The sequence below is a fragment of the Nerophis ophidion genome, linkage group LG19 (assembly GCF_033978795.1).
Source record: "Nerophis ophidion isolate RoL-2023_Sa linkage group LG19, RoL_Noph_v1.0, whole genome shotgun sequence".
Classification (NCBI taxonomy): Eukaryota; Metazoa; Chordata; class Actinopteri; order Syngnathiformes; family Syngnathidae; genus Nerophis; species Nerophis ophidion.
The window spans coordinates 26,439,662-26,452,252 of NC_084629.1; the positions used below are offsets into that span (position 1 = coordinate 26,439,662).

The following is a 12,591-nucleotide window of genomic DNA, read 5'->3' on the forward strand; positions in this document are numbered from 1 at the left end:
TGTGCGATATAGAAAATTACTATATCGTAATATTTGGGTATACGTTCTCACGCAGTTGCGGGCATTACACTATAGGCTCTTCTCACTCTTTCCTGTCTTTTATTCTCACAGACAAGCAGGCGCACAAACTTATACACGTCATGTCATACGTCACATACGTACACGCCCTCGCGCAGCAGAGAGGTAGCAGACTGGGTAACGTTAGCTGTGATACTAACGTAGCCGTACGAGTCGTAATACGAGAGAAAGAAGGTGCGACTCTGGTAACAAATGAAGACTTAATTCCCAATAAAACAGCAGGGGGTCCATTGTCTGGCGGTGGTTCGGCTTCAAGTGGGAATATGTCGAACAGACAACCGGAATTTGTCAAGTGTGGGGCAAAAGCGTTGCTATAAAATGTAGCATTACTGCTAATATGTAACATCATTTGAAAAATCACTTGCTAGAGAATGAAGAGAATTTAATAAAGTTTGCAGTAACCTACCACATAGTGAAGAACGAATGCTATTTGACTTCCTGTTATGCAGCTCATTTTTATTTGACACTTAAAATGTGACAATCTTGCACTTTCTGTTTTGGAATTGACATGAATGTTAGTGCCACTGCTTAATAACTTTAATAAATACACTTTTGGTCAATTGACTTAGTTGTGATTATATGCATCAAGTGTTCATTCAAGAACAAGGCAAAATATCGTTAAATCGTGTATCGCGATATGGCCTAAAAATATCACAATATTAAAAAAAAGGCCATATCGCCCAGCCCTATGTACAGTGTATATTTCAAAATTAAAACTATTTCCTAAACATGCATTACCATTAAATTTGACTTATTTTCCACAACCTAGTGGTTAGGGGTCTCTGGTTTAAACCACATGTGGCACACTTAAGTGTTCACTGGTGTTCAACAATCAAGGCCGTAAAATGCCAACAGGGCATGCAGGTAGCAGCCAATGGTATATACCACATGTGCTTCTCCAGCCCCCGTTGTAGGCATGGTAAATGGCAAGCTCTTCAGGGGCCAGTCTTTGGTAACCTGAGCAAAAGGTAGGGTAGCAGCAGGCTGATACCGGCTGATGCAATATGAGCGCAGCCCGACACTAGGTACTAAGTAGTTACCAATCTCAGGGTCTTCATATCCTGAAGCAGAGTTATTTCTTTGCCTTTCATGGCTCTCTGCTTGCCAGGGCTGTGGGGACAGCTTTGGGGGAACTTGGGGAACATTGCAAGTGACATTAGGGCTTGTAGGTACTGTTGACAAAACATGGACTAGACTTCAAGAGTGGAAAAGTTTGAGAAGCACCCATTGTGTCTGCCATAATGTTTTCCTGCATAAAGCACCCAAGCAGCATAGCACATCAATTGAGGCAATCATTAAAATTCAAGTGATGAAGGATCTCCCCAACCCCTTAACACTGACTTTGCGATGGCTATTTCATGCATGTGGAAATGCAGATTTGCCCTCAGCAAAAGCAGACAGAAGGGACTTACAGAGATTTACTGGTGCCACTGAATAACCGCACTGTCTACCAGCGGAATAAGCATTTCCTGCTGTGAAATGAAAGCACAGTAGAAAAAAAAAAAAGGTATGTCAGGCGTAATATCACAAGATTTCAAAATATGTAGTCAAGTGTAACATGTGACTACAGCCTAACAGGCTGTAGTTAGCGGGGAAATGGAACAACTTGAATTGTGCTAAAACAAAAACAATGTGTACAAATTGAGGACCAGAAGCATTTGAGAAGTACATGCAGGGATGCAACGATAAGAACATTTTATAACACTTATGGTGATCATATTGATCAAGTTATCACGGTATTGTTGAATATGCTCAAAAAGACCTTAACACTGAAATTTTTTGAGGAAGTACATTTTTTAAAAACCATTAGACTCGCTGTTAGAAAATGCACTATTTTGTAGGTTTTGTGCTTAATGTGCTTCATCAAGTGTTTTACTTTCTGTTTAATGGCTAAACCTTTGTTTCAAATATTGGTTTGCACTTTCAATGAAAAGTGTGTAACCAATAAAATGTTTCTGGTGGACGTTGTGGCTTCTTACGCTGTTCAGCAGTCCTTGAACAAACAGTTAACACCGCCATCTTGTATTCCTCTGAGTGTAGAACGCTCACTATGTGCTAAGAGAGCACAGCTTGTAGGTCCAATTTGCACAACTGAATATCTTAGTTGCTCAGACAGAGGATCCGGTTGGGTGGCTGCAGGATCAGGTCTCTGCTTTTTGCAGATAATGTGGCTGGCTTCATCTGGCCAGGAGAGCAACTGGAGTGAAAATCAGCACCTCAAAGTCTGAGTCCGTGGTTCTCGCCCAAAAATAGGAGGAACGCCGAGTGACAGAGTTCAAGTACCTTGTCGTCTTGTTTACGATTGAGGGGCTTGGGATCTTTCTGTGTAGAGTTTGCATGTCCTCCCCGTGAATGCGGGTACTCCAGCTTCCTCCCACTTCCAAAGACATGTACCTGTGGATAGGTTGATTGGCAACACTAAATTGGCCCTAGTGTGTGAATGTTGTCTGTCTATCTGTGTTGGGCCTGTGATGAGGGGGCGACTTGTCCAAGGTGTGACACGCCTTCCGCCCGATTGTAGCTGAGATAGGCACCAGCTCCCCCTGCTACACCAACAGGAATAAGCGGTAGTAAATGGATGGATGGAAGAGTGGATGGTTAGATCGACAGGCGGATCGATGTGGCATCTGCAGTGATGCGGACCCTGTGTCAATTCGTTGTGGTGAAGAGCTTAGCCAAAAGGCTCAGACACCAATGTGTTTGTATAAGTATGGATTTGGGCATATTGTTTAATAAAGAAAGACGTAAATATCTCTTGTTTTCATTTTACCAATTAAACTAGCGAGCTGACAACTGTCAGGCCATGAATATATAAAAGTGCGGTTATGCAGTGGGTTTTTTCCCCAATCATTTTCATTTCAAACTAATATTCGTTGGAAGTTTTACCGCGATTATTATTCCCTTTATCGTTACATCCCTATGCACGTGTCAACACAGTTAAAGTTGCTGTGATGAGAATCCCATAAAAAACAAGAACCAAAGAGCCGCCTCATTTGGGATACCATCACCAGGCTGTGAAACTCACCATTTTTGGAAGCTTCCTTGTTTCTTAAGTGAGGTGGAATGTAACGTCCTGGAAAAAGCAAGAGAAAATACAGCAAATTAAAAGACAGAAGGCTTGATATATTAGCGTTTTTTTTTTAAACTTTTAGTTAATTGAAAAACCAAATGAAATTAAATCAAGAGATGTGTCCTGATATGGTGACCACAGTATGTTACACCCTTATAGGCTTGCAAGAATTTTTACAAAAAACGTTTTGTATGGCAGCGATGCCATTAGGCCCAAGAGTATTTAGACAATTGCTCCAGTCATCAGTTCAGTTGTCAATGCAATGTCCAAATACTTAACATATTTGCTACAGTACAGCTAATAAGTTAAAGGGGACCTACAATGCTAAACCAGCTTTTCTTATCTTTTGGATCTGGTTTTTGTATGTTTGGGATCTGCATTAGTATCACTTTTTTTTTTTTAATCAAACCATGGATGCAATGCGGAGATATTTATGAAACAATCTTGCCTTCTTTCATTCTTTCTCTAAATAGGTCCCTTGGAATTTACCCAATTTGAGAGATATTTCCCCATTTATGACGTGCGCAGAAATAACCACATATGGTAACGTTTTACCCAAAGTGCCTAACGCTAGCCCTCCATTGTTGTCCAAACTGTAGTCAATACGTTCCTTCTTTTTCTCTATCCTTTTGATGGGGTAGATTGGCTCATGCATACATTGTCCACAGTTGCCAGGTCCAATCCAAAATAGCGTATAGTTCAAACTTACATCTGTCAGTAGACTTCATATAAAAGCACTAAAAACTACATCATTGCTGACAAGAAGCCGCATCACAAAAACGCAGGGAGACAACGCAGCACATGAACACCACTGATAAAACGCTGCATCCAGTCAATGTATTTATTTATATAGCACATTTAAAAAAAACACAAGTTTTTCACCAAGTGAAGTGAATTATATTTATATAGCGCTTTTCTCTAGTGACTCAAAGCGCTTTACATAGTGAAACCCAATATCTAAGTTACATTTAAACCAGTGTGGGTGGCACTAGGAGCAGGTGGGTAAAGTGTCTTGCCCAAGGACACAACAGTAGTGACTAGGATGGCGGAAGCGGGAATCGAACCTGCAACCCTCAAGTTGCTGGCACGGCCGCTCTACCAACCGAGCTATACTGCCCCAGTGCTACACAGAAATTAAGACAAACACACTAGAAGAGTCAGTAATATAAAATGTTTAACTATACAGAGTAAATACATTAGAGAAAATTAAATAGACTAAAATCAGCTCTCCTGCTAGTTTAAAAGTCAAAGAGTAAAAATATGTCTTAAGACGTGATTTAAAAGTCAATAAAGGAGCCGTCCGAATAGCAAGAGGGATATTGTTCCAAAGTTTTACAGCCACAGCAGAAATTTCACGATCACCTCTGGATTTTAAACGGGTTTTTGGGACGACAAGAAGAAACTGATTAGCTGGCCTCAGAGACCTTGCGAGGTTGTACATTTTTTAAAGGTCTAACATATTGTGACGCTAATCCGTTGAGATTTATAGACATACAACAATATTTTAAAATTAATTCTGAAATTAACTGTGGGCCGGTGAAGGGATTCTAAATTCTGGGTAATGTGTTCATGTTTTTTTAGTGCCAGTTAAAAGGCAAGCAGCATCCTGAAGAGACCGTTTAAAGATGGTCTGCAAAACATAATCTTTGCAATATTTTGACCAAAGTGGCACCATTACACGTTATGTAGACCACAATAAAAAGTTTCAAATGTTCAAAGACATGCACCTGGGAATAGGCTGATTGGCAACATTATATTGGCCCTAGTGTGTGAATGTGAGTGTGAGGCCATGTGTACACTAAGCTGGATAACCTCCCTAACTAATAATTATTTAGCCTAAGCACCATGTCAGCCACACCAAACAGGCGTTTAAGCCCCCCCCCCCCCTCCTTTGACAAATTTTTAAAAGGCTAAGTGTGCTGTGTATTTCTTGAATCTTAGCTTTGTACGGACTCATTGATCATTTACAAACTAAGTTCACAGAGGAAGCGATGCCAGAAAGATCGCGCGCACACAGAAAGTGACGTGAGAAAGAACCCGCCACAGCCAGCTTCATAATAAAGCTGTTTCATAACTGTGGGTTAACCACCGGAAATATGGAGGAGAGTCATCCAAACATGCCTGTGTTCCTCCTTCCGTCTGTACAGACGCTTGTGGAAATCACACATGAATACTTTAAAGGGGAACATTATCACCAGACCTATGTAAGCGTCAATATATACCTTGATGTTACAGAAAAAAGACCATTTGTTTTTTAACCGATTTCCGAACTCTAAAAGGGTGAATTTGGCGATTTAAACGCCTTTCATTTAATAGGCTGTTGGAGCGATGTGACCTTTCACCCGTGACGTCACAACATGAAGCGATCCGCCATTTTCTCAATCTTATTACACGTACCAAGTCAATTTAGCTTTGTTATTTTCCGTTTTTTGGACTGTTTTCCCGTACCTTGTTCGAGGGTGTAACACGAACAGAGACGAATTCAAGTTGCACCAGTGGCCAAAAGATGCGAAAGTCCCTCTCGTTTGTTCAGCACATTTTACCAACAGCTATGGCAAGAATGTGTGGATATCCTGCGACACTCAAAGCAGATGAATTTCCAACGATAAAAGTCAAAGAAATCTGCAATATTGGAAAATTGACTACTGAACCACTGACCACTCACTAAGGTGAGTTTTGTTGATGTTATTGACTTACGGTATGTGGAGTGTGCTAATCAGACATATTTGGTCATGGCATGACTGCAAGTTAATCGATGCTAACATGCTATTTAGGCTAGCTGCATGTACATATTGCATCATTATGCCTCATTTGTAGCTATATTTGCATCGAGCCTTTCCCTCCACCCACAATTAATGCCAAACAAACACATACCAATCGTTGGTTAGAAGGCGATCGCCGAATTCGTCCTCGCTTCCTCCCGTGCCGCTGTCTGTCTTGATATGGCTCAATAGCTTCAGCTTCTTCTTCAATTTCGTTTTGGCTACCTGCCTCCACACTCCAACCATCCATTTCAATACATGCGTAATCTGTTGAATCGCTTACGGCGCTGAAATCAAGAGTCTGAATCCAAGCTAATATCGCTATACCTTTCTGTGCTATCCGCCACGTTTGTTTCTGTGTGGTCACGCTGTGACGTCACAGGATAATGGACGGGTGGATATTACGACGGTTAAAATCAGGCCCTTTGAAGCCGTTTTTCGGGATATTTCGTGATGGGTAAAAATTTGAGAAAAACTTCGATAAATAAAATAAGCCACTGGGAACTGATTTTAATTGGTTTGAACCCTTCAGAAATTGTGATAATGTTCCCCTTTAGGAGAAAGCGATTGCAGCTATTTCGGATACAACACTTCAAGGAGGGCAGGAAAACTTTCCAATGTCCAGGTCCGCTGTGATTCTACTTAGCTAAAAACTTTGTCCATTTGTCGAAGGAGAGTTAACGAGAATGCAAGCTCCCGTGGATGTGATAAAAAAGGTAGAGTGTGCTTGGTATTACCTGGCCGTCGAAGGAAAACTACAGAAGACAGCGAAGGCTTTTGGACTGGCAAAGCAGACTATCAGTTATTGTGCGCCATGTTTGTCACGGACTCAACATCTAAGTCCAGAGTATAAGCATAAGTCACCAAAAACGAATGGACAATGAAGGTGAAGGCAAAAGAGTAAAGAGTGTCCTGACCAAATATCGAGATCCCTACATTGATTGATATAAAATATTATTTATCACATTGTTAACATGTCTAATGAAGATTTGATTAATTTATGATGGCTCAGGTGTGATCAATTACAATAGGGCCCAACAGCACACTGAATTCCAGTTAATTGAAATATCACAACACTAGATATTGTTCAGATAAGGTAAATTTAAGAACTTGCACGCACGGCTACACTGGAGACGTGCGCATTTCCCGGGTATTCGTATAAAGTCGCGTTGCGCAGTCGGAGGGAGGGGGGTCTTCAATGACCATTCCGTGTGTGGACAAGGATATGGATAGGTGGGATTTACCCTGGATAACCTTAGTGTAAACGGGGCCTAACACCACTCATAAAGCGCTGCATCCTGAAGTGACTGTTTAAAGGCCTACTGAAATGAGATTTTCTTATTTAAACGGGGATAGCAGGTCCATTCTATGTGTCATACTTGATCATTTCGTGATATTGCCATATTTTTGCTGAAAGCATTTAGTAGAGAACATCGACGAGGTTCGCAACTTTTGGTCGCTGATAAAAAAAGCCTTGCCTTTACCGGTGTGAGGGCTCCTCACATTATTTATAATGTGAGCCACCAGCATTAAGTGCAATTCGGTCGGAGAAACTAACAATTTCTCCATTCATTTGAGCGAAGAAGAAAGATTCGTGGATGAGGATATTGATAGTGAAGGACTAGAAAGAAAAATAATAAAATAAAATAAAAAGCGACTGCTCCGGGCGGCGGCAGTGTGAGCGTTTCAGATGTAATTAGGCACATTTACTAGGATAATTCTGGAAGATCCATTATCTGCTTATTGTTTTAATACTGTTTTAGTGAGATTGTAAAGACAAACCCCAAAGTCGGATGGCTGCGGTGAACACGCCAGTGTCTCAGAGAGAAGCCGAGGAGCCAAGCTCACAGCTGCCTTTTTTGACAGCTACTGCAGGAGGACGCATAATCCACTGTCTCCGGTAAGATATGGATCACTATTTTCCCATCCAAAAACATGCCGGTTGACGTAGAGAAACATGTTCGCTTGACCGCTCTGTGTTAAAGCTTTACAACAAACAAGGAAACACTGGCTGTTTCTCGGTGCTAAAGACAGCTGCAATACACCGCTTTCCACCAACAGCATTGTTCTTTAGTCTCAATTATTAATTAAACAAATTGCAAAAAATTCAGCAACACAGATGTCCAAATTACTGTGTAATCATGCGATGAAAAGAGACGACTTTTAACCGTAAGTGGTGCTGAGCTAGTATGTCCCCTCCAACCAATAACGTCACAAACACACGTCATCATACGCGTCATCATTCCGCGACGTTTTCAACAACAAACTCCGCGGGAAATTTAAAACTGTAATTTAGTAAACTAAACCGGCCGTATTGGCATATGTTGCATTGTTAAGATTTCATCATTGATGTATAAACTATAAGACTGTGTGGTTGGTAGTAGTGGGTTTCAGTAGGCATTTAAAGGCCTAATGAAATTAGATTTTCTTATTTAAACAGGGATAGCAGGTCCATTCTGTGTCATACTTGATCATTTCGCGATATTGCCATATTTTGCTGAAAGGATTTAGTAGAGAACATCCACGATGAAGTTCGCAACTGGAGAAAAGCCCTGCCTCTACCGGAAGTCGCAGACGATGACGTGAAATGTTGATGCCTCCTCACATTATCACATTGATTTCAATGGGAGCTTCCAACAAAAAGAGCTATTCGGGCCGAGAAAACGACAATTTCCCCATTAATTTGAGCGAGGATGAAAGATTCGTGTTTGAGGATATTGATAGCGAAGGACTAGAAAAAAAGAAAGAAAAAAAAAAAGTAAAAAAAAAAATTGAGACTGGTTCATGTTTTTAGAGACATTTATTATGATAATTCTGCGAAATCCCTTATCTTTCTATTGTGTTGCTAGTGTTTTATTGAGTGTACCAGAACCTGATAGTCGAAAGTGCATGTCCACGGCCGGGTGTTAACGCGCATTGTCTCAGGGAAGTCGACGGCAGCTATGGACGGCACAAGCTCAGCTAATATCCGGTAAGAAGCGACTTTTTAACCACAAATTTCTCACCGAAACCTGCTGGTAGACATTTGGTTGGGATCCATGTCCGCTCTGATCCATACTAAAGTTTCATCTCCGTAAATTTTAAATAAGGAACAAGTGTGTTTGTGTGGCTAAAGCTTCCCAACGCCGTCTTTCTACTCTGACTTCTCCATTAATTACGCCGTTAAAGCAGACGACTTTTAGCTGTGTGTGCGCAGCATTCATATTCCTAACAGCCCGTGACTTCAAGCGTACACATCATTACGCGACATTTTCAAAAAAAAACTCCCGGGAAATTTAAAATTGCAATTTAGTAAACTAAAAAGGCCGTATTGGCATGTGTTGCAATGTTAAGATTTCATCATTGATATATAAACTATCAGACTGCGTGGTCGGTAGTAGGGTTGGGTGTCGAGTATCGATTGGAACCGGGACTAACATTCCGATTCTCCCGGTATCGTTCAAAAGTTTAAATTCCGATTCCTAGTTTCGATACCCAGTCCACCGACCGGAAAAAAAAATGTCCGCCGACCCAGAAGAAGAAGACGTTGAACACCAACGAAGAAGCGCCCACCGCCGGAAGTGTTAGCATAGTATGTAGCCGAGCGAGTCAGTCAAGCATGAATAGCGGTCGAAAGTATGGCTTTTTTTCACACAAAAAAAATGAAATATCGGCGAAATGCAACACGTGCGACAGGACTGTTTCGTGCTTGGGAGGGTGCACGTCGAACATGATGAAGCACCTCCGAATTCATGGAGTACTAATAAATACGTGTCCCGTCTTCGACGCGCTGCGCCGACCATCCTCTGCCTCTTCCTCTGGCTCCGATGCCCAACCTGGCACCTCGGTGACTGCACTGCATTCCGAATCCGGTAAGTAAAACAATATATATGCAATAAATAATGTGTTTTGCGCCAACGTTGAGGCAGCTAACAAATTATCCCGCGTATTTTTTCATAGACAATTTACAACGTGTTAGCCATGTTCTCAGCGTACTCCGTTCACCATAGCGGCAATGGGGAAGATGTCGGTGCCGCAGAAAGGTCACTGCACACATAATCAAAAGACTGCATCCCTTTTCAGAGGGGGAATCTCCAACATTTAGGTTAGTTAAGCAATAACGTTAGAGCTAAGCTAATTGATACTGGGCTAAACAGTAACAGCAACATTACATGTTTGTTTATGTTTGCAGGGATATGGTGAAAACTCTCAACCCAAAATACATACCACCAGTCAAACACATTGATCTTGGCATGGTAAAAGGTGGAGAAGTGTAACATCATTACAGAGCTCAGTGAAATCAGCTCTGTGAGCAATTTATAGTAAAGTTCATAAAAAAGTTAATGGAATTGAAATTGATGGAGAATGTCAGACTATTTCATTCAGAAAGACTGTAGGTTAGCTAGCTCATTTAAAATATCCTAAACTTTTTTAGACCCTGCCTTTTTATTTTTAAAGAAAGAATCAGAATCGTTAGGAAACGGAATCGAAACAAAGAATCGGAATCGTTCGAATTCAAACGATACCCAGACCCTAGCGGGTTTCAGTAGGCCTTTAAAGATGGTTTGTAAAACATAATCTTGGCTGAATTTTGACCAAAGAGCCACCATTACACTTTATGTAGACCACAAGAAAAAAAGTTTCAAATGTATAAGGAATATAATTTTATGACCCCTTTAAAGTAAATGTACGTTAGGGCAAAAAACAATATAAATACTTACTGCCGGTTCCTCCACCTTGTCCCTCAACAGAGTTCAAGTCTAGGGCAGCAAGCTGGAAAGAAAAAATATGTCAAATTGGCATTTCGTTCACAATCTGAGACAAGGCGGAAATCGAGTAACAGATGACATCGTCCTAATGTAGCATCCCTTCGACGAATTTTGTCAGGGGACGTTAAAATTTTTCAAGGATCGAGTTTGAGGCTGTAGTCTTTTTTTTTTTTACTTCTGCGCCACGTTTCAGAATGAGAAGGCCCAATGTTAGCTTAGCAGCTAAACCGGCCGGTACATGCTAACAGTTATACAAGAATGGCAATTTATTTATTGACGAAAAAGTGGTTAGACAGGCTTATGACAGTGTAAGAGTATTCATTTAAAATTGTTATTCGACAAATGAGTGATGTTTTATGTTGGTTACACTGTTATTGGGCGTCGTTACGAATGCATCCGCCATCACAACCTTCTCACAGCCTCCATTTTGCCATCCGCCATGTTGGCTTTAGCCGGAGCTAAGCTATATGGCTCGACGCCACACGCAACTGACGACGAACCGCGACATTTTAACGCATAAAGTAAACGTAACCAAACGAAATAACACAATAAAAGCGACTTACCTGCTGATCTAGACCGTGTGGATTATCGACGACCACATGACTCATAACGAGAGAGTAGTGAGGGATTATTTTCTCAGGAGAAAGGATATTTTTTTCTTTGTTACACAGCGAGACCGGGCTACGCTTGTATTAACTTCCTCGTTGCCTGAACAAAACTAGAACAAGAGTCGACCGGATGAGACAAAGGCGTTCACTTTAAAAAAAATTAAAAAACGTCGACAGTTTTTTTTGGGTTTTTGTTAAGTATAAACTTAAGTTTCCACGGAAGAAGCAGCTGCTGTTCCAGGCAGGGTTGACCGTGGAGGAATGAGGCGCTGGGTGCTCAGGTAACACGAGATATCGCCGCTATGCCCGCAGAGAAAGCCAATTATCGCGAGATTTCCCATTTGTTCTCGTCGGTGGAACTGCAGTGTTTTGTAATTTGATAAAACAATGAATCGTGCAGCCACACTTGATAAATAAATGTTTTTTCGCCCTTTTGGATACAATTTTGCTGTAATGTTGACCATAACATAGGCAGTGTTACTCTCAATGCAATGTTTTTTTTAATGCTCAATTTAATTTTTATTTTTTTTTTCAAAATCTTTTGATATAACACTACTTTGGGAACTAAATTAAGGCCCGTTAATAGCCAACAGGACGAAAAAGTCCTAAGGTTTAGTCTTGTATGAAAAGGTTTTGGAGTGTTATTTTTTCTACTTTTTTTGATCAATCCATCCATCCATCCATTTTACTACCGCTTGTCCCTTTTAGGGTCGCGGGGGGTGCTGGAGCCTATCTTGGTAAAAACAAAACTACAAAAAAAAACACCGCATTACAGCAGTTGATCAAAATTGGCCCATCTAATTCCAAATAGTAAATATATCATATCAAATCAAATCAACTTTATTTATAAAGCACATTTAAAATGTACCACAGGGGGAGCCAAAGTGCTGTACAATGGGCAGGTTAAAAGATAATACGAGAACCGAGCAAACAACACAACACAAACAGTACATGATAAAAAATAAATAAATAAAACAGGTTCACAGCAGGTGTATAATGGGGCGCCATTGCAGGATGGATATCACTCAGTGTTAAAAGCCAAGGAATAAAAGTAAGTTTTTAAGAGATATTTAAAAACAGGAAGAGAGGAGGCTTGTCTAAGACTCAGAGGTAGGTCGTTCCAGAGCTTGGGAGCAACAGCGGCGAAAGCTCTGTCACCTCTAAGCTTCAGCCTTGTGTCAGGGACCGTCAGTAGCAGCTGATCGGCTGATCTTAGGGATCGGGTGGGGCGGTAAAGCAGAAGGAGGTCGGAGAGATATGTTGGCGCGAGGTTGTTTAGACAGTTAAAAGCAAATAGGAGGAGTTTAAAATTGATTCGATAACGC

At 41.0% G+C, this 12,591-nt stretch overlaps 1 protein-coding gene across 7 annotated transcripts in view; it reads right to left on the reverse strand.

The window, feature by feature from the left end:
* The window catches only part of ddx3xa (DEAD-box helicase 3 X-linked a), a 33,826-nt gene extending 22,268 nt beyond the window's left edge, over window positions 1-11,558 (reverse strand). Inside the window, exons 1-6 of one of the 7 annotated variants that reach the window (XM_061879716.1) lie at window positions 11,222-11,558; window positions 10,611-10,662; window positions 3,104-3,151; window positions 1,491-1,550; window positions 1,119-1,211; window positions 964-1,035 (exon numbers count right to left, since the gene is read on the reverse strand). In XM_061879716.1, the coding sequence (XP_061735700.1) occupies window positions 964-1,035; window positions 1,119-1,211; window positions 1,491-1,550; window positions 3,104-3,151; window positions 10,611-10,662; window positions 11,222-11,266 (370 nt within the window). In that variant the 5' untranslated portion in view covers window positions 11,267-11,558. The remainder of the gene's footprint in view (window positions 1-963; window positions 1,036-1,118; window positions 1,212-1,490; window positions 1,551-3,103; window positions 3,152-10,610; window positions 10,663-11,221) is intronic. The other 6 variants (XM_061879721.1, XM_061879717.1, XM_061879718.1 and 3 more) reach the window with 6 other exon arrangements.
* Between the last annotated feature and the right edge of the window lie 1,033 nt (window positions 11,559-12,591).